Consider the following 22,500-nt stretch of genomic DNA (forward strand, 5'->3'; position numbering starts at 1 on the left):
TTTTTAAGCAGTTAGAGGATTTTTATTTGTATGATGGGTTTTCTTTTGGTGTGATTTTTTTAGTTTTTGTGTGATTTTTTTAGTTTGTGTGTTTGTGTGTGTGTGTTTCTGATTTTCTTCTAGTCAGTCACTTTCACTCATTTTTATTAATCATTTTGCATTATTATATCATTGTGCCACAATGATTTCAATGTTGATGAATGATTTATCCGATCCTTCTTGTCTGTAGAGGGTTTGTCTATCACATTAAAGTTTACAATGTTGATTTCATTTTCTCTTTAACCTTACAGGAGGATGAGCAGGGAGTTAATCCAATTATAAAAGTTTGGAACATGGACTCGGTAAATATTCTTTCATTCAAAGATTTAAAAATTTTAAAATGTTTGTCTTAAATTGAAACTGTAACTTTGGTAAGCATTAAAAAAATTTACTCTCTTTAAAAAAAAAAGGAAGAAATTTGTTCATTTTGAAAAGATAGTGAGTGGTATCTTGAACTTACTTACTTACTTACTTACTTATCCGAACCAGCAACCACCTGAGCTCTAGTCCTTCGGTCTTGTGCCATGAGGTAGAATTTAGATGTCTTTTGTAGTTGTTCCACATGACTATACAGTGTGTTACTGATGCTTGGATTTGGTGGGAAGAATGTGCATCTCAGGTCTTCAAGAGGTTGACATTCAAGCAAGTGATGTGTTACTGTTTCATTGGAGTCTTGACATAAGCGGTGGGAAGGGGACGTGACTTTTGTAATTTTACTTAAATGGCTGTATCTTGAACAGAATGCTAAAGATTCCTTTGGGCAATTGGCTAAAAGTTCTCTTCCATTTATAAGGGAGGCTCTTGTCATCTTTTGATAGGGTTCCTGACATCCCATAGTGGGCAGGGAGGTACATACTGTGTCTTCTATCCCCTTATATCTGTTTTCCAACATGCTTTCCGTCTTTGTCTTGGAATGAAATTACTTGGTTTTGCCTTGGCCTTGGCCGGAGTCCTGGCTGGGAGGTAAACAGTCAAATGCATAGTTATTGTTTTGGGAGATGATATTTTTTTTCCTTGTAAATCATCTCTGTTATGTGTTATTATATTTGTTATTTTGAATGTATAATATAGGCATTTGAGTGTATTCCTCTTTGTTGGATTTTGTGCTTGTGTACGGATGAGACTTATAGGTGATCTCAAACTAAGTACATTGATGGTATGCTCTTGGAATCTACATCGGTTTCCTATTTGAACCGATTCTCCTTTGTCTTACCTTTTGCTGCATGCCTTAATTGTAATTCCAGAACTTTTTTCTATCCCATTTTCTTCCTTTTTACTGGCGTTGATATGACCTTAATGTGTTGCAAGCGCCGTAAAACCCTTAAAAACAAAACAAAACAACTCTTGTCATCTGCTGTGTCCCTCTGAATCTGTTCTCCATCTTCACATTACTTCATGCCTTTTTGGTGAAGTCAGATCGGTCTTCAGCTTGAGGTTTTGCCAGGGATGTACCATCTTCCCTCATATATTTCTCTAGATTTAACTTGAGCTTGAGATTTTATATAGTGCAATATCCACTAAACGTGCTCAAAGCGCTTTACAACCAACCCTAACCAACAGCAACGTGTAACATGTAGAACGAGGCATGGCGCCTGTTAGACGATATTACATTTTTTTCGGACAGAGACAATGCTGTTAATGTGAGTAAAGAGCCTTTTCCAAGGACTCAACTTTCCGCTGCTTAGAGCTGGACTCCAACCCAGGACCTTCTGATCCAAAGGCGAATGTCACCACTAGAAAACATAACCGCAGTGTATCAACCACAGATCCCATTGCATGCAAGTCGAGTGATCCGATCATTGGATCTCACTTGGATCTCAACAGAAATTGGTTATTAAGACAAATAGAGGTAGACTTATGAGGAAAACAATTTAATTCCTTATCCCGTTTGCAGATGGAAAGGGGCTGTCCTTCTTGCCGTCGGCTGACTAGAGCTATTCCAGGAAACAAGCCGACACCTGTGAGTTTGCATTATGGGAAGATTTTGTTAAATCAGTTCACTTCCATACTCTGGAAAAACTCGTATTTAAAAATTTGGCTAGGAAACTCGTCCTTCAAATTTCAACCGATTTAAATGACCCTCATCTTGGCAAAAACTCTTAAACCTGAGACCTCACGAGATCTTCTTTCACTCCCAGCTTTGAGAGTTTTTGCTAAGATGAGGGTCATTTAAATTGATCGATATTTGAAGAACGTTTTCTGGCAAAATTTTTTTAATACGTGTTTTTCCAGAGTTCGGCAGTTAATTGGTTAAAATATATGTCAAATATTTCTAATATCAAAATCATTTGAAATAAAGAATATAAAGTAATTTGGGCATATGAATGAAAATTATATTTTTATCTGTAATCAAAGGAGATCGTGTGTCATCTTACCATAATCACATACAAGTACTGCTCTAAAAAGAAAAATAGAGCAAATCTCCCAAGAGGAACATCTGACCTGCCAACCATAACGAAATTTTAGTACGTCACGCATCTCTGAGTTATTAAAATGTATTGAAAATGAAAGTCGATGTCAGTCTGCATCATTTTAAAGATTTTGAAGTGTTGTTTAATCCTTGTCAGGGTAAATTCTGTTGATTTTTAACAACTGTAACGACTAAAATTTTTATCTCCCAAATATTACAAATTTTTAGATTTTCAATTAGGCAGTTCTAGAACTTCTGTTTAAAAGTAACAAAAATGATTTCCTATTGAAAAAAAAAAAAATGAAATAATTTCTCCATCTGTCAAAGTTGTAAGTTATGTCCTGTTACCAAAGTGACATTTATATGTCAAATATTACGACGATCTAATATATATAATAATAATAATAATAATAATAATAATAATAATAATAATAATAATAATAATAATAATAATAATAAGCATATTTATATAGCGCCTTTCGTCGAAACCTCAAAGCGCTGTATATATATATATATATATATATATATATATATATATATATATATATATATATATATATATATATATATATATATATATATATATATATATATTTCGTATTTACTTGAGAATTGGCAAAGGCCGAAACATTGTTTGTTGTGTGTTGTTTCCTTATTTATGAGTCACATTTACTCCCTTTATCTTTCTGTCCATCCTATTGGCTCATTTAAGCACCTAGTTATTGACATTTATATTTTTGGTTTATTTCTCCAAAAGTGCCAAAAGGGACCGAGATCGATCTCGGGTGCAGGAGATTTTTTTCCAGCCCTCCTGTCAACCCAAAAGTGATTGGGTAGCTAGGTCCATTAACATACTATCCAAAGGTTAGCAAGCAATTGCTATTTGTCCATTTCACACTATTGAAACCTGGATAAACTCCAGCTCCAAGGGCCTATGGCTCTGAAGGACCGACTTAAATTTTTCTTTTATTTCTCTAAAGGTTTCTGCTTTCACCGTCCATGAAAATTTGAACTTCATGGCTGTTGGTTTTGAGAATGGAGCCGTTCTTCTTTACAAGGGAGATGTCACCAGGGAGAGGTAAGTCACTGCAGTGTAAAGTTAGGGAACTCTAGGCGTCATATGAATCACTGTTTATCTGTTTTACCATCCTCATTGTTGATGTCATCGCTTTTGTCATTGTTGTAGTCATCATCATCATCATCATCACCATTATTGTCCTATTCATCATCATCATCATTGTTGATGTCATCGATGTTGTCATTATTGTAATCATCATCATCATCATCATCATCATCATCATCATCATCATCATCATCATCATATTCATTAACATTATCACCTTCATAATCATCCGATAGGAGGAAGACGGATTGATGTATCTTTTCATCAGTTGTAAATTGTCTTTCTATGATTGTATCTAAATAAATATATCATTATATTACATGGAATATAAATAGGAAAAGAAATGGGAATAATGTTTCTCATTTATATTTGGTATTGGGATCATGTAGGTTTTGATGACAGAAATATCTCTGTTGTCTATCTGGAATTTAGTAAATGTATTTATGTCTTTATTGTTTTTTTTTTGTTGGCTGAAGAAGGGTTTTGAGCCCAAAACATTCCGTGTTTGGTATTTTGTTCTTTTTTGAAGCTGTTATATTCATTTTTGTTTATTACTTTTTACAGTCCACAGCTTCTAGCAGCCTAGTATCACTTTAACATTTTCTTTCCTTTTTAAAAAAAAAAATAATTTTTTTTTGGTTTGTTTTTGTAGGCATACTAAGACTCGGACTGTGTTTGAGAATGACAAAAGAATAACGGGACTGTCATTCAAAACCCAAGGCAAAGATATATTCCTGTTCGTGGTGACGGATGATGCCACGTATATCATAAACATTTCTGCCAAAGATGCAAAGGTAGGTTGGTCTTTCACAGCCTTTTTCTACATTGTGCCAATACTGGGTGGGGTTCTTTGAGCTCCCATGGTAGGCAGGAGGTTACTTGCAATGTCTTCTATCCCCTTATATCTGTTTTCCGAGTTGTTTTCTATCTTTGTGTTGGAATTGGGATTGCTTGGTTTTGTCCTGGTCCTTACTGGAGTCCTCAGCTGATGGGAAAACAGTCAAATATTAAGTATTTGTTTTGGGAGATGATATTTTTTTCCATGTAAATCCTCTCCCTGTTATGCTTTGTTAGTTATGTATCTTGTTTTGGATATATACTGTAAACATTTGAGTGTATTCCTCTTAGTGGGGTCATGTGTTTATGTCTGGATGAGACTTTTAGGTGATCTGATAATAAGTACATTGATGTACATTGAGATTGATGGTGTGTTCTTGGAATCTATATCTGTTCCCTGTTAGAACTAATTCCCCCTTTGTCTTACTTTTCCTTGGGTGCTTTGATTGTAAATCTAGAATTTTTTAAATATTCCATTTTCTTCTTTTTACTGTCGCTAATATGACCTAAATATACTACATTGCAGAGTAAGATAGAAGATGCAGGAGCCATCCCACAATGCATTGTGATGAGCGATGCCAGTCAAGACAACCAGTTGGTCATCGGGAGGCAGGATGTAAGGAATACAATTTATAAATATATATATATCTTCTTCGATTTTAATATATAAGGAAGATTGGAGTATAATTTATGTGAGCATATCTGCAGATAGAGCTTTTTGCTCAAAAAAACAAATTTTTGTTAAAGGAAGTGAATTTTTTGCCATGATTTTATCATGAAAAACCGCAAGCTGTTTTCCCAGGTGAACTTACCCATACGTTAAAAACAATCTTCCTGTCCTCACTATAATAGAGTCGAAATTTGGAGTATTTTATCAAGCATCCAGAAGAGTTTTCTTTCTGATGAAGGGTTAGATGAATTCTTCTTCTTCCTCCTCCTTCTTCTTCTTCTTCTTCTTCTTCTTCTTCTTCTTCTTCTTCTTCTTCTTCTTCTTCTTCTTCTTCTTCTTCTTCTTTCTTCTTCTTCTTCTTCTTCTTCTTCTTCTTCTTCCTTCTCCTCCTCTTTCTCCTCTTTTTCCTCCTCTTCATCCTCCTCTTCCTCATCCTCCTTTTCCTCCTCCTCCTCCTCCTCCTCCTCCTCCTCCTTCTTCTTCTTCTTCTTCTCATCATTATTATTGTTATCATTATCACTAATTGTATAGGCTGTCTATTTCTATCAACCGGATGGGAGGGGCCCCTGCTTAGCCTTTGAGGGCACCAAACTACAGCTTCACTGGTTCCGGGGATACCTTATCATAGTAGGAAAGGAAAACAAAACGATGCCTAGAGCACCTGTATTGTGAGTATAGAAGATTTGTCACAGTAAATACAAGACACTATTTGAAATGTGTGAGATATTACAAAAAAATTTAAAATGTAATTCTCTCTATTCACCTCATAGAGGAAATTTGTCTTTTCTGTTCAGCTATGTGTTCTAGTCGTATGACACTCGCTTTCGTATCAGAAGGTCGTGGGTTCGACCCGTGCTCGGCGCATAATTGAGTCCTTGGAATCGGCTCTTTACTCACATTCTCTCACTGTACTTAGGTGTAAAATAAGTACCTGGTCGTTAACGGCGTTGTCTATGTCGGAAAAAATTGTAATATCACCTTATAGGGTTCATGTCTCGTTCTACATGTTATGTGTTCCTGTTGGCCAGGGACCTCTGTATAGTGCTTTGAGCAAATGTAGTGGATATTGCATTATATCAAAGCTCAATTTTTTATTCCAAGCGAAGACTGGAATAATCCAGACAACAGCTGTAGTGAGCGCCACAAACTGAGCTGGGGCGAGGTGACTTGCTGAAGGCCACACAGCGTAGCGAGTATTTGAACTTGGTACATTTCAGGTTCGAAGCAAAGACCATACCACTGAGCCACGCAGAAAAATTGTAAAAATTTGAGAGCAGGCACTGATGCAAGAAGTTGTGGAGAATACACGTACCACTGGGCAGGGTTCCTGACCTCCCATAGTGGGCAGGGAGGTACATACTGTGTCTTCTATCCCCCTATGTCTGTTTTCCAACATGCTTTCTATCTTTGTCTTGGAATGAGATTACTTGGGTTTTGTCTTGGCCCTGGCCGGATACCCTGGCTGGGAGGGAAACAGTCAAATGTATAGTTAGTTTTGGGAGATGATATTTTTTTCCTTGTAAATCATCTCTCTGTTATGCACTGTATTATGTTTTATTTATGTATTATATGATTTGTAAACATTTGAGTGTATTCCTCTTAGTGGGGACCTGTGCTTGCGTCTGGATGAGACTTTTAGGTGATCTCAAACTAAGTACACTGATAGTGTGCTCTTGGAATCTACAACTGTTGCCTATTTGAACCAATTCTCCTTTGTCTGCCTTATTCTTGGATGCCTTAATTGTAATTCTAAAACTTTTTACTATCCCATTTTCTTCCTTCTTACTGGTGCTGATATGACCTTAATGTGTTGCAAGCAGCGTAAAACCCTTTAAAAAAAACAATACACGTACCTGCCAACCCTTCCGCTTTTAGTGGAATCATTTCTATTTTCACTCTTCCTTTTCTACAATTCTCTACATTGTCTCTAAAGTTACAATTTTCAGAAATAATAATGATGATGATGATGGTAAGAAGAAAAAAAATGGAGGGGTGGGTGGGGGGGGGGGGGGGGGGGTTAAAAGGGTGAATTGAAAAAAAAATATTATTTCCAAAAGGGAATTAAGTAGGAAAATGAATTACACTCTTTCCCTTTTTCTCTTCCCCATTCCATTACTTAACACATGTGATGTGTAGTTTTGCCAGTTGTGCCTTCTGATTCCACTTTTGGAATACGAAGGGTTGGCAGCCCTACAGATTGAAAATAAATCTCCCCTCTCCTGAAAATAATGTATCGACCTTCACCGACTAGGGATTGAATTTAAGACCAGATTGGTTCACAAAGGGAACAACGGGGTTGGACTAGCGTCCAATCCAAAGGATAGCAAGCAATTGTTATTGTACATTCCACGCTATAGAAATTGGGATAAACGCCTGCTCCATGGGCCGGACTACTTTTCTTTATTTTAAAGTCATAAAAATGTTGACCGTGACACTTTTAATACTGATGTAGCATAGCGCCTTATAGGTGCCTAAATAATGTGCAATGCAACTCATACATACATTGACCACAATGCAATCTGGACATTTCCTGTTAATGGAAATCAAATCTTTTATTTCTCGCAGAGGTCCCCACGGCATGGAGATGAACACTGTCACAGTCTACGATATCCAGAATAAATTCATCGCTTACTCGGCGCCGTATCCAGAAGTTGTCGATGTCATGTGTGAATCGGGCTCTATTTTCATTTTGACTGGGGATAGAAAGGTATGGGAAGATTACAACAAGAACTGAAGTGAGATAAAGTGCCAGAAGACAATAGAGAATAAAAATTTTAACAACAAGAAATGAAGTGAGATAGGAAAGTGCCAGAAGACAACAGAGAATAAAAATTTTAACAACAAGAAATGAAGTGAGATAGGAAAGTGCCAGAAGACAATAGAGAATAAAAATTTTAACAACAAGAAATGAAGTGAGATAGGAAAGTGCCAGAAGACAATAGAGAATAAAAATTTTAACAACAAGAAATGAAGTGAGATAGGAAAGTGCCAGAAGACAATAGAGAATAAAAATTTTAACAACAAGAAATGAAGTGAGATAGGAAAGTGCCAGAAGACAATAGAGAATAAAAATTTTAACAACAAGAAATGAAGTGAGATAGGAAAGTGCCAGAAGACAATAGAGAATAAAAATTTTAACAACAAGAAATGAAGTGAGATAGGAAAGTGCCAGAAGACAATAGAGAATAAAAATTTTAACAACAAGAAATGAAGTGAGATAGGAAAGTGCCAGAAGACAATAGAGAATAAAAATTTTAACAACAAGAAATGAAGTGAGATAGGAAAGTGCCAGAAGACAATAGAGAATAAAAATTTTAACAACAAGAAATGAAGTGAGATAGGAAAGTGCCAGAAGACAATAGAGAATAAAAATTTTAACAACAAGAAATGAAGTGAGTAGGAAAGTGCCAGAAGACAATAGAGAATAAAAATTTTTAACAACAAGAAATGAAGTGAGTAGGAAAGTGCCAGAAGACAATAGAGAATAAAAATTTCTCAGCGGCGATGGGGGCTCGAACACGCGACCTTACTGGTACGACAACTTTGCCTCTATTAATTCTTATTCTCTATTGTCTTCTGGCACTTTCCTACTCACTTCATTTTTTGTTGTTATCAACATAAGCTCATTTTTCTGTATTGGAAGATTGCTCATAAATCTGTTTCCATTGAACTAAGCCCTAGACATCATCATACAGCTATGTGGTCTAGTGGTATGACACTCGCTTTCAGATCAGAAAGTCCTGAGTTCGAGCCTCACTCTGCACATAGTTGAGTCCTTGGAAAAGGCTCTTTACTCACCTTTTCTCATCGTTCTCATGTGTAAAATGAGTAGCTGGCCGTTAACAGCGTTATCTCTGTCGAAAAAAAAAATTGTAATATCGCGTAACAGGCGTCATCTCCTGTTCTTGTTCTACATATATTAAGTGTTGCTGTTGGCCAGGGACCCCTTGTAAAGTGGTTTGAGCGTGTTTAGTGGCTACTGCGCTATATAATAGCTCAGTTTTTAAAAAATTGTTATAAGACAGGAAAGAAACAATTAATTTCCCTTGTCACAACCAATGGATGGATAAAGAAATGTCTGACTTTCATTGTATGCACAAAAAGGCATTTGCTGAACATCTTGTTGTGATATCAATCTGTTGTCACAGAGTTGCCAACTTGATATTTCAAAAATTCGTAGTTTCCAAAGGTACAAAAAAGAAAAAGTCACTTTAAATAGCTTCACAAATAAACAATTTGCTCTCAGCGTGGTCCAAAAATGCTCCAAAGTCCTAAATATAGGTTCTAAGAAACTAGACTTTCCTTCACAACAAGATTTATCGAGTCAAAGAAACCTATGCAGCTCTGTAGCTGGAGACAAAAATTCGTATTTCTACAAATTTTTCGTAGTACTAGGCAGGTCTGGTTGTTCCTTGCACTTCCTGTCTTTGTTATTGAATGACAATTGATTTGCCCAGGCTCTCGTTTGGATTCACGCCAAGGGACTGAGAGCTGTATATGTGTGTATAGGAAATGATTTTATTTTTATTGTTTTGTTTTTTTTATCAACCATCTCTCCTGTTAATGCATGTGACTTTTAGTTATTAAATTCTTATTATTATTATAATATTATTAAATTTATTATAATTATTATTATATTATTATTATTATTATTATTAATTATTATTATTATTATTATTATTATTATTATTATTATTATTATTATTATTATTATTATTATTATTATTATTATTATTATTATTTATTATTATTATTATTATTATTATTATTATTATTATTATTATTATTATTATTATTATTATTATTATTTTATTATTATTATTATTATTATTATTATTATTTTATTATTATTATTATTATTATTATTATTATTATTATTATTATTATTATTATTATTATTATTATTATTATTATTATTATGTCATTATTATTATTATTATTATTATTATTATTATTATTATATTATTATTATTATTATTATTATTATTATTATTATTATTATTATTATTATTATCATCATTACTATCAGTATTATTATCATCATTATTACCACTATTTTAATTACTTTTTTACCCCTTTTACAAGAGCTGTAACCTAACAATAATTGCCTATTTGGACAATAAAGATTATTATTATTATTTTTATTATTTTTATTATTATTATTATTATTATTATTATTATTATTATTATTATTATTATTATTATTATTATTATTATTATTATTATGATGCATTTTGGAAATGCAAGAATCTTGACAGGGATTCTGAGCCTGATTTCGAAATGGACTTCCTGAATAGCCTCAGTCTAGATACACGGTTAAAATGCTTTTGGATCTACTTGTGTCCTAGTTGTATGACACTCGCTTTGGGATTGGAAGGTCCGGGGTCGAGCCTTGCTTGGCGCATAGTTAAGTCCTTGGAAAAAGCTCTTTACTCACATTCTCTCACTGTACTCAGGTATAATATGAGTACCGTTTACAGGCCGTTTACCTGTCCGAAAAAATTATAATATCGCCTAACAGGCGTCATGTTACGTCCTACATGTTAAGTGTTGCTGTTGGGCCATGGACCCCTTGTAAAACACTTTAAGCCTGTTTAGTGGATTATTATGTATTAGATATAAAAGCTCAAGTTTTTGTTTACCTCTTCAGCATTTACAAAATAAAAAAAAGAAAATTTTCTCTGGCAAAAAAAAAAAGAAAAATGATTTAATAAAAAACCTTGTATCATTATAATTTTTCTTTTGTTTTCAGTTATTTCAACTGCAAGAGAAAGACACTCAGAGCAAATTGGAAATGTTGTTCAAGAAGAATAACTACACGTTAGCTATTAGGTATTTCAATTGATTCGGGACATAAATTTATAGTGATACAAAGGTGATAGAAACTGTGGACTATTTAACTGTTTTATGAAACAAAACTATCTATCATTTTCTTTCAAAAGTATTAAAAACAAAAATGAATATAACAGCTTCAAAAAATAGAACAAAAATACCAAACATGGAACGTTTCGGGCTCAAAACCCTTCTTCAGTCAGTAACCAAAAAAACACAATAAAGACATTACTCACTTCCAGATTGACGACAGAGAAAATTTATCTGTTGTCAATTTGGAATTTAGTATATGTATTGATGTATTTATTGTTTTTTTTTTTTGGTTGTTGGCTGAAGAAGGGTTTTGAGCCCAAAACATTCCATGTTTGGTATTTTTGTTCTATTTTGAAACTGTTTGATTCAATTTTGATAATGAAATTTGTAAGAAGTTACTTTTGTAGTACTAGTACTTATTCACTAAACCAATCAAAGTATCCAGAAACAAATGAAATGGGTTAAATAAAACAAAAATAAAAGCAGCATGATATTTTTTTTTTTTATATATAGAATCAGAATCGACTTGTTACATCTTTCTCACATCTCTCATTCGTCTTTGAGTGTTTCATTCATCATGTTTTGTTGATAAAGGTGAAACTCGAAATGTCTACATTATCTGTTTTCGTTTATCAAATTGAAGCTGTCGCTCTGTTTCCTATAGTTATTTATAACATTGACTCTCCAACCAAGCAACAACATATACATTATTCAACAAGAATAAAAATTGATCATATTTATTCAATGGGTGAACGTTGTAGAGTGTAAGTGTCTGTCATAGAGACATAGGGATTTGTCGTAGAATACACAAAATTCAAACAGATTTTTAAAGATGAGACATCACTGAAGTCAAAAGGAAATTGTATAATAATAATAATAATAATGATAATACTAATAATAATAATATAATAATAATAATGATATTAATATTATTAATTATGGAGATTGTATAATAATAATAATAATAATAATAATAATGATAATAGTAATGATAATAATAATATAATAATAATAATGATATTAATAATATTAATGATGATAATAATAATAATAATCATAATCATAATGATGATGATGATGATGATGATAATAATGATAATAATATTAATAATAATAATGGTAATGATGATGATGATGATGATGATAATAATAATAACAAACCTTATTCATTTTTATTCAGTTTGGCTAAAAGTCAACTCTTAGATCAGGACGGCTTGATCGACATCTTTACTCAGTACGGAGATCACTTGTATAGCAAGGGAGATCATGATGGGGCCATAGATCAATATATCAAGACTATTGGAAAGCTGGAGGCGTCTTACGTCATTAGGAAGGTCAGTTGCTATTTTTAATAATAATTATAATATATCTTTATTGTCCTAAAAAAGTGGCAATTTGTCATTTTGTTACATATTTATAACAATACAATATATTGACATAGACACACTTAAAATTGAGCTTCATATAGTGCAATATCCACTAAATGTGCTCAAAGCGCTTTAGAAGGGGTCCCTGGTCAACAGCAACGTTTAGCATGTAAGACGGGACATGACAGTTGTTAGGCAATATTATAATTTTTCGGACAAAGACAACACTGTTAACAGCCAGGTACTCATTTTACACCTGAGTATGGTGAGAGAATGTGAGTAAAGAGCCTTTTCAAAGACTCAACTATGCGCCGAGCTCGAGGCTTGAACCCAGGACCTTCCAATCTGAAAGCGAGTGTCATACCACTAGACCGCATCGCCGCATATGTACACAAGTAACATCGTTGTCATCGTCATCATCATCATCATCATCATCATCATCATCACAACAACCTTCCTAATGTTTAATATCCTATATTAAATATAGGAAAAAAAATTATGAATATTTCAGTGTCATTGGGAAGTTTGGGGGGAGGGTAGGGGGGATTGGTGGATAGGGGGAAGGGTGGCAAAGGTTAAATTTTCTTGAGTTTTACCAGTTAACAGCTGTACTCTGGAAAGTCACATATTAAAAAATTTAGTTAGAAAACTCATCCTCCAATAAATATTGATTGATTTAAATGACCTTCATCTTGGCAAAAACTCTCAAACCTGGGACTTTCTGAAGTTCAGCATTTAACTGCTTAATATCATTAGAAATGAAACAAATTTATTCAATTGCCTATTCCTGTGATCATGGGAGATTTAAGAGTTCACATACCCAAGCAGTCTCAAAGGCATTTTATACTTGGTATGTCTCAGTGATACAGTCTTTGCTTCGTACCCAAAGGGTACCGAGTTTGACTACCTGTCTCGGTGTGTGTGGTCTTGAGCAAGTCACCTCGCCGTAGATCACTTTGCGGCGCTGCACTGCGGCTAACGCCTGGGTTATTCCAGTCTTCCCTTGGATTAGACCTTAAAAACAAATTTCACCTTGGGGATGAATAAAACAATACAATACATTAATACAATACAATCTGGAATTTAGTAATGTATTTATTTTTTAATTGTTTTTTGTTGTTGGCTGAAGATGGATTTTGAGCCCGAAACGTTCTGTGTTTTGGTATTTTGTTCTTTTTTTTTTTTGAAGCTGTTATATTTATTTTTTGTTTATTAATATAAACAATACCAATTCAATTAATTTTTTTTTTCAGTTCCTGGATGCTCAACGCATTCACAATCTGACCAAATACCTTCAGGCCTTGCACAAGTCCCAGACCGCCACCGAGGAACACACAACACTTTTGTTGAATTGCTACACCAAGCTGAAAGATGTCTCCAAGCTGGACGAATTCATCATGGTCAGTGTTGATTATTTAACCTGCATAAGTAACAATGTGAAATTGTATGTAAGCTTTAAGTTAATATTCGAAAACAGATAAAATGGACTTTTCAGATTTCCCCTTCATCAACAAAACAGGATGAATGAAGGACTACAGACAAATGAGATAATGTGGTAGTGGCGTTGTTAAGATGAATAAACAAAAACGTGTTCATCTTAACAATGCCACTACCTCATTATCTCATTCGTCTGTAGTCTGCGGGTGGTTGGATGGGAGCATCACCCTTGAATCGTATACCTATGATGTTCGCATGGGTGTACGATCCAATAGTGATGTCGTTTCTTCTTCTCTTTACTAGCCTATCCTGCTTCTTTGGTTTGTGATTGTATTTTTGACAGGGGATATTTTTTTTTCTGTAAATCTTCTGCCTGTTTGTTCTTGGTTATTTATAATTTAGCTTATGATAGCTTTAGGTTATGATTTTGATTTACATTTTTACTATTTTTGTTAGATTGCTTGTTTTTTTGTTTCAGCGGTCTCTCATATAACCTCAATTGTGTTGGAAGAGACCTAAAGCAACAAACAAACAAACGTCTGTAGTCTTTCATTCATCTTGTTTATAGCAACAGAATTAAACTTGATTCATTTCTATTACTTTGTTGAGTAGCATTAATGACACTTTTCACTATAAACCAGTTTAAATAAATTTTGATTTCAAAACATTGGTCCAAAAAAAAAAAAAGAAAAAAAGTAGTCCTTCAGAGCCATTGGGCTCATGGAGCCAGCAGAGTTTTCTCGGTTTCTGTAGCGTGAAATGGACAATAGCAATTGCTTGATATCCTTTGGATAGGACACTGGTCTATAGCAAAGTACTTTCCATCAAATCTAACGGACTCAGCTACCCATTCACTGCTGGGTGGATGGAGGGGTTCTGTGCATAGACACTAATGATAGTGAGTCAAATTATGATTCTTGTTTTCCTAGTCTGACTAGGGTTTTTTGTTTATTGATAATTCTGTCAGAAAAAAATCCAGACTGCACCCCGGATCGATCTTGGTCCTTTTGCATGTGAAGCAGTGCTCTGCCAGCTGAGCTAATGGGACCCCCACATTGGCCAAATCTGAACATTTTATTCATGAAAAACAAATCCGCCCCCTCTCTCTCCCACCCCCATCTCATTGTATGATATTTTGTTTTAAATTTGTCAATCGATAGACTAAAGATCGTGAGGTGGATTTTGATGTGGAGACTGCCATCAATGTATGTCGCCAATCTGGCTACTCCAAGCATGCCCTTTCCCTGGCAGAGAAGCACAAGAAACACGAGAGTTACCTCAAGATCCAGTTGGAGGACATCAAGGATTACCAGCGTGCCTTGCAGTACATCGGAAAACTCGATTTTGAAGCAGTGGGTTTGATCTTATCGTCGTCTTGTTCTCGTTAGAAATGATTAACTCACTCAATCCTAGAGATTTTCGCTACTTTTCAAAATTGGAAAAAAATGTATTAAAAATGAGTTTGTAAATAGATATTTTTATTCAACTACTACCATTAACATGCAAAAAACTATAAAACATTAGCTTTGATACTACGCCTATAATTTGTCTCAGAAAAATGTAATAAATAGACATTGGGTTAAAAGTAACCCCGGGTAAACTACTGATATAGTCATTGTTAGGGTTGAGTGAGTTAAGATATAAGCATAGCTGCCAACCAGTACGATAAAATCGTACTTAGTACGATTTGGCCAATCTAGAAAAAGAAAAAAAATCCAGAAAAAAAAAAAAAAAAAGAAGAAAATCTGATAAAAATTATCTTGGGAGAAAATTTTGTCACCACCTCCCCATCACTTATGCCTACCCAGTATGATGATAAAGGTAAGCTTCTCTTAGTATTACAGTTCTGACCATCCTAGTACTTAAGTACATTAATAAATATGCCATTTTAAGACATGAATTGGGCGTCCGCGCCGCACCGCGTATAATAATACGTTTTAGCATTTTGAAAAGTTGGCAGCTATGTATAAAGTTCAAGTTCAAGAGTATATTTTAGGCCATGGCAAATGACCATAACATCTCTTTGAATCTGATCAAGTCATTCTGACAATTATAAAAATAGAGGATTAATATTCTTAGGTAATCATCATCTGTGGCTTAAAAAGCAATAATAATGATGATAATAAAAATAATGACGATGATGATGATAATAGTAATAATAATGATAATGAGAAGAAGAAGAAGAAGAAGAAGAAGAAGAAGAAGAAGAAGAAGAAGAAGAAGAAGAAGAAGAAGAAGAAGAAGAAGAAGAAGAAGAAGAAGAAGAAGAAGAAGGACAACATAATTGAATTAAACAATTTATTGTTCTTTCTCATGCTCCAGGGTATTTGATTTATATGGCATTATATGGCATTACATTTCATCATGGCATTACATTTCATCATGGCATTATATGACATCATGGCATTATATGACATCATGGCATTATATGACATCATGGCATTATATGACATCATGGCATTATATGACATCATGGCATTATATGACATCATGGCATTATATGACATCATGGCATTATATGACATCATGGCATTATATGACATCATGGCATTATATGACATCATGGCATTATATGACATCAAGGTGTTATATGACATCATGGCATTATATGGCATTTATATTTTATACCAAACCTTTTCCTTTTATACATTTTTACTTTCTTTTCAAAAATTTGATTTCTACCGACTTTTGTAATTGACAGGCGGAGAGTAATTTGAAATGCTACGGTAAGATTCTGATCAGCCAAGTCCCACAAGAGACAACCGAGTTGCTGAAACACCTCTGCACAGACTACAAGCCTAATGACAGTGAGTCGAATTATGATTCATGCTTTCCTGGTTTGCCTAGGGTTTTTGGTTTTTAACCAGTTCATTGTCCTACTCTGGAGAGACGTCTTTATTGACAAATGTTGCCAGATAATTCAAATATTGATCGATTTAAATGTCCCTCGTCTTGGGCAAAAGGGGGTCCCAAGAGGTCAGATGGTAGAGTACTCTCTTCACACACAAAGGGACCAAAGATTGATCCCCTGGTACAGTCAAGATTTTTTTCTAACCCCTCTGTCCACCCAGCAGTGATTGGGTACCTGGGTCTGTTAGATCTGGCAGAAAGTGCTTTGCGATAGACTAGCATCCTATCCAAAGGGTAGTAAGCAATTTCTATTGTCCGTTTCCTGCCATAGAAACCGGGCTAAACTCCAGCTCTATGGGGCTAACAGCTCTGAAGGAATGCGTCTTGGCAAAAATTCTCAAACCTGGGACTTTAAGGAAGAGTTTTTTTGCCAAGGTGAGGGTGATTTAAATCAATCGAGGTTTGTAGGATGAATCATCTGGCCAAATTTTTAAATACTGGTCTTTCCAGAGCACAGCAGTCAACTGATTAAAAACAAGTGTGTGTTCGGTCTGCATTAGCGTCTTGAAAAAAAAAAAGAAAAGATAGATTGCTTTTTAAAAGAATATATATATATGTTGCTTGTTCAAAAAACTATATATATATATATATATATATATATATATATATATATATATATATATATATATATATATATATATATGTGTGTGTGTGTTTGTCAGTACATGACATAATCAGTCGGAAGGTGAAAATTTTGGATTTGCATTCTATGCATTTTCTGAAAGAATATGCTTCATTGAAGTAAATCAGGTGATTTTTCATGAAGTTATGGTCAGATGTATGAGAAAGGTATCCAGCAACTTTTCTCAAATTTCATACTCTATCAACTTGACTAGGTGTAAAAAATATTTAGAAGTAAAAATTAAGCTTTGATGTTATTTCCAGAAGATGTACAAAAAGGGTTGATTGATTTAATCATAAATGACAAAAACTATTTTTTAAATAAAAATTGACCTTCTTACTAAACTTGGCAAAATCTTAGTTCAAACCTTTTCACCATCCGACCGATTATGTCATTCACTGTAACATATGTGCTCCATCTTCCTTGTCACTCACCTAGTACAGACGGAATATTCAACACTCCAGTATTTCATTCTGCCTCGACAATAAAGCTTTTCGTATTTAGACATTTTGTTTCATTTGTAGTTATTTTGCCATTCGTTGAATCATTTGTCGGAATTCAATCTAGACTCAAGAATATATTTTTTCTTTTCTAATTCTAATTTTGTTTCATGATATTCAATGCTTTGATGTTGTCTTTAATTTTAAAAGGTTTTGGGTAATTTTGATTTGGCGTTTTTTGCATGTTATCCCTTGTTTTATGAGGTTATGGTTTTTTAAAATCAAAATAAAACATTCTTCGTATTTTGCAAATGTTTACATGATCATCCTCTTCAAGTGTGATATTTGTCAACATGCTCAATTCAGTATAATATGATATTCAATAATCTCCCATAGTGGGCAGGGAGTTACTTACTGTGTTTTCTAACACCATTTTTCTTTTTTCCACTATGCTTTCTGTCTTTTTCTTGGGATGAAATTATTTGGGTTTTGTCCTGGCACTGGCCGTATACCCTAGCTGGGAGGGAAACAGTCAAGTGTATAGTTAGTTTTGGGAGAAGAAATTTTTTTCTTTGTAAATCAGCTCTCTGTTATGCACTGTATTATGTTTTATTTACAATATATGATTTGTAAACATTTGAGTGTATTCCTATTAGGTGATCTCAAACTAAGTACTTTGATAGTGTGCTCTTGGAATCTACATCTATTTCTCTATTTGAACCAATTCCCCTTTGTCTTACCTTTTCTTGGGTACTTTAATTGTAATTCTAGAACTTTTTACTATCCCATTTTCTTCCTTTTTACTGGCGCTTATATGACCTTTTCATGTTGCAGGCGCTTTAAAACCTTTAATAACAAACAACAAATATTCAAGAATAAATACACAGGATTGCCAACTTTTCATTTTGTAGCCAAATTTTTTTTTCTGGATTTATTTTTCATTTACAATTTTTAAAAAATTTAATTAAATATTTTTTGATCATGTAAAATCCTGACCTGATTTTTTAATACTGAGATTTTATATATTTTATTTATACCTTTTTATTTGATCATTAAATTTTTTTTTGGGGGGGGGGGGGGGGGGGGGGGGTGAATTGGTAATTAAAACACTCTGTAATTCAGATTTATATGCTGATGTGTATTTTATCATCCCAGTCTAAAAAATGTTCAGTTAAAGTAAAAAAAATTATTTGTCTTACAAACCAGCATTTTGAGATATAAATGTATTAATGTATGTAGAATGTTGACATTTTCATCTTCTTGCAGAGCCGCTCATTGACCAAAACAGTCTGGAAGGTAATTTGGATAATTGTCAATGCTGTTGACCTACTGTATAATTGTCCATGCTGTTGACCTACTGTATAATTGTCCATGTTATTGACCTACTGTATAATTGTCCATGCTGTTGACCCACTGTATTCAATTCCGTTTATCCAATTCACTTTTAAAATTTTCATCTCCAATTTAATCTTATTATTATTAGATAAAATATTGTATTTGGGTGGGATTCATGACCTCCCATAGTGGGCAGGGAGGTACTTACTGTGACTTCTATTCCCCTATACCTGTTTTCCAACTTGCTTTCTTTCTTTGTCTTGGAATGAGATTACTTGGTTTTGTCCTGGCCCTCGCCGGATACCCTGGCTGAGAGGGAAACAGTCAAATGTATAGTTAGTTTTGGGAGATGATATTTTTTTCCTTGTAAATCATCTCTCTGTTATGCTCCGTATTATGTTTTGTACACATATTATATATGATTTGTAAACATTGAGATTGTTGAGTGGGGACATGTGCTTGTGTCTGGATGAGACTTTTAGGTGATTTCAAACTAAGTACTTTGATAGTGTGCTCTTGGAATCTACATCTGTTTCCTATTTGAACCAATTCCCCATTTGTCTTCCCTATTCTTGGGTGCTTTAATTGTAATTCTATAACTTTTTACTTTCCCATATTCTTCCTTTTTACTGGTGCTGATATGACCATAATGTGTTGCAAGCGTCGTAAAACCCTTAAAACAAAATATTGTACACTGGATGTATTACAATTATGACTAATCCATTAACTGATGTAGTTTGGAAAAAATTTGTTTTAAAAAATTTGGACATAAATCTCGTCCTTCAAATATCAATCAATTTAAGAAACCAAATACTTGCAAACCGGGGACCGTCGAAAATTGCAGATTTGGAAGTTTTTGTCAATAAGAGTGTTATTTAAATCAATCGATATATGAAGGATGAGTTTTCTGGCCAAATTTTGAATGCATGTCTTTCCAGAGTGCAGCAGTTAACTGGTTTACCAAAAGAGATGCATTGTGGGAACAAAATTATTCCATTACAATTTTTCCTGTCCCATTCGTTCTTCTATCACTAATTAGAAGGCTCCGTCCTTGAGATTTATTGGAAAGTTCTTTGTAATCGATTGGCGCCCTATCCAAGTGGTAGCAGGCAGCTATTTTTGTTATTCAATATGAAAGAGACTGGGATAAACTTTGGCTCTGTGGACTTAAAAAAAACAAAAACAAACAAAACGACTAAAAACAATTTGATTCAATTTCAATAATAATAGTTTGGAGAAACACATTTTAAAAAAAACCCCAAAACAAACTGTGCTGTAACTGTGAATAAATGAAATCAAGTGATTTGAATTGTGGAAAAAGTTTGAATGGTTGTAAGGCTTAACTCGTCCAGTCCTTTGTTTTTTGGGGGTTTTTTTTGCCCCCTCCCCGTCACCACCACCACCATTTGCTGACCTTCTTATATATTTTAGGCTAATTCTATCATCCATTGACTCCAATTAGACGTCGTATTACTCAGTCCCTTTTTGACTGGGTGGGGATCCTGACCTCCCATAGTGGGCAGGGAGGTACATGCTGTGTCTTCTATTCCCCCATACCCGTTTCCCAATTGTTTCCTGTCATTGTCTTGGAATGAGATTACTTAGTTTTGTCCTGATCCTTGCCGGAATTCCTTGGCTGGGAGGGAAACAGTCGAATGTATAGTTACAGTCTTGGGAGATGATATTTTTTATCTTGTTCTCTGTTATGCATTGTATTATGTTTTACATATTATATTATATGATTAGTAAACATTTGAGTGTATTCCTCTTAGTTGGGACCTGTGCTTGTGTCTGGATGAGACTTTTAGGTGATCTCAAACTAAGTACTTTGACGGTGTGCTCTTGGAATCTACATCTGTTCCCTATTTCAACCAATTCCCCTTTGTCTCACCTTTTCTTTCGTGCTTTAATTGTAATTCTAGAACTTTTTACTATCCCATTTTCTTCCTTTTTACTGGCGCTGATATAACCTTAATGTGTTGCAAGCGCCATAAAACCCTTAAAAACAAAAAAAACACCTTTTTTGACGTTTAACTTTCATTGCGAGTATAATTTATCCTATGCAATTCTAGCATATCCACAACAAAAAAGTGACGCAATTTAAATCTCTCTTGATACTACCAAGGAATTATAATCTTTGTAATCTATTCTTTTGAAAAATAGGGTTGGGGATCCACATTGTTCCATAAGGCCAATGTAAAATTTTTATCATCGAACACAGAATTACCGGCAAATCTTAAAATACATTACTGTAGTAGAATAAGTATAATGGACGACTGTTTGATCCTGATAGCCTTTATTTCTCCGCAAAATAGTGCGGGTTCTCCAATAGTAATGATAATAATAATAATAATAATTATAATAATCATAATCATAATCATAATCATAATAATAAAAATAATAACAATACATTTTCGTGCTAAGATTTCCCTACAATCTGCAGGAGTACTCAAATTTTATTTTTTCCCCCCAGATTTTGCACTATTTTTTGAGATGAATTTTTCTTGTATTTTTCTTTCTTGCTTTGTCTGGCACTGTTTTCATAACACACTTTTTCAGATGTTTGTCTTACACCAGTGCCTGTTTCCTAATTTGTCACTTTCATATTTCGTGTTTTGCACATCTTTTGTTAATGCTTTTCTTTCTTTATTATCACGGCACTAGTTTTTACTAATCCACTTTTCAATCAATGTCTTTATGCATGTTCAACAATGATGACAAATGTGTCGGTGCATGACATAATCAGTTGGAAGGTGAAAATTTTGGATTTGCATTTTTTTCCCCCATTTTCTGAAAGGATATTCTCCCCAGAGCATTTTAATCCTTATTTGAAGTAAATCGGGTGATTTTTCATGAAGACATGGTTAGATGTATGGGGAAAGGTATCCAGTAACTTTTCTCAAATTTCATACTTTTTCAACTTGACTAGCTGTAAAAAAATATTTAGAAGATAAATTAAGCTTTGATATTTCCCGAAGATGTACAAAAAGGGTTTATTCAATCATTTATGACAAGAACTCATTGTTCATAAAGATTGACCTAACTAAACTTGGCAATATCTCAGTTCAAACCTTTTCACCATACGACTGATTATGTCATTCACTGTAACAGATTATAAATTTAAGATTATGAAACCAACAGAAAATTGATCGTTGAAAGTGAAATCGATGTGTTCGTTTTTTAACACAATTCAAACACCAAGATTCAAGTCACATAGCAATTTCAAATGACATTGAAAACTTGAATGTAAAATTTGTGTGTGTATTCGATGCATTTTAATTTTAGTATTACGCAAAAAAAAAAAAACACATTCTATTCGGACACATTACCTCTATAATATTAGTTTTAACATTTGTGCTTGTTATTTTAGATTTGAGATGGTAAAATTATAGAAAAGTTATTTGAATTTTCGGGGGTCCGGATAGGTCAGTTGGTAGAGCACTCG

At 33.9% G+C, this 22,500-nt stretch overlaps 1 protein-coding gene across 3 annotated transcripts in view; it reads left to right on the top strand.

The window, feature by feature from the left end:
* LOC144964435 (vacuolar protein sorting-associated protein 11 homolog) overlaps positions 1–22,500 on the top strand; it is a 63,841-nt gene that overhangs the window by 19,576 nt on the left and 21,765 nt on the right. For 2 of the 3 annotated variants that reach the window (XM_078898685.1, XM_078898684.1), the window contains exons 4-16: positions 291–341; positions 1,934–1,999; positions 3,430–3,527; positions 4,225–4,366; positions 4,936–5,025; positions 5,611–5,747; positions 7,645–7,786; positions 10,832–10,911; positions 12,125–12,278; positions 13,565–13,711; positions 14,909–15,100; positions 16,450–16,555; positions 18,987–19,016. In XM_078898685.1, the coding sequence (XP_078754811.1) occupies positions 291–341; positions 1,934–1,999; positions 3,430–3,527; positions 4,225–4,366; positions 4,936–5,025; positions 5,611–5,747; positions 7,645–7,786; positions 10,832–10,911; positions 12,125–12,278; positions 13,565–13,711; positions 14,909–15,100; positions 16,450–16,555; positions 18,987–19,016 (1,435 nt within the window). The remainder of the gene's footprint in view (positions 1–290; positions 342–1,933; positions 2,000–3,429; positions 3,528–4,224; positions 4,367–4,935; positions 5,026–5,610; positions 5,748–7,644; positions 7,787–10,831; positions 10,912–12,124; positions 12,279–13,564; positions 13,712–14,908; positions 15,101–16,449; positions 16,556–18,986; positions 19,017–22,500) is intronic. The other variant, XM_078898686.1, reaches the window with a different exon arrangement.

This window comes from Berghia stephanieae, chromosome 2 (assembly GCF_034508935.2).
Source record: "Berghia stephanieae isolate SIO BIC M18660-M18661 chromosome 2, UCSD_Bste_1.3, whole genome shotgun sequence".
In the NCBI taxonomy this organism is placed as follows: domain Eukaryota; kingdom Metazoa; phylum Mollusca; class Gastropoda; order Nudibranchia; family Aeolidiidae; genus Berghia; species Berghia stephanieae.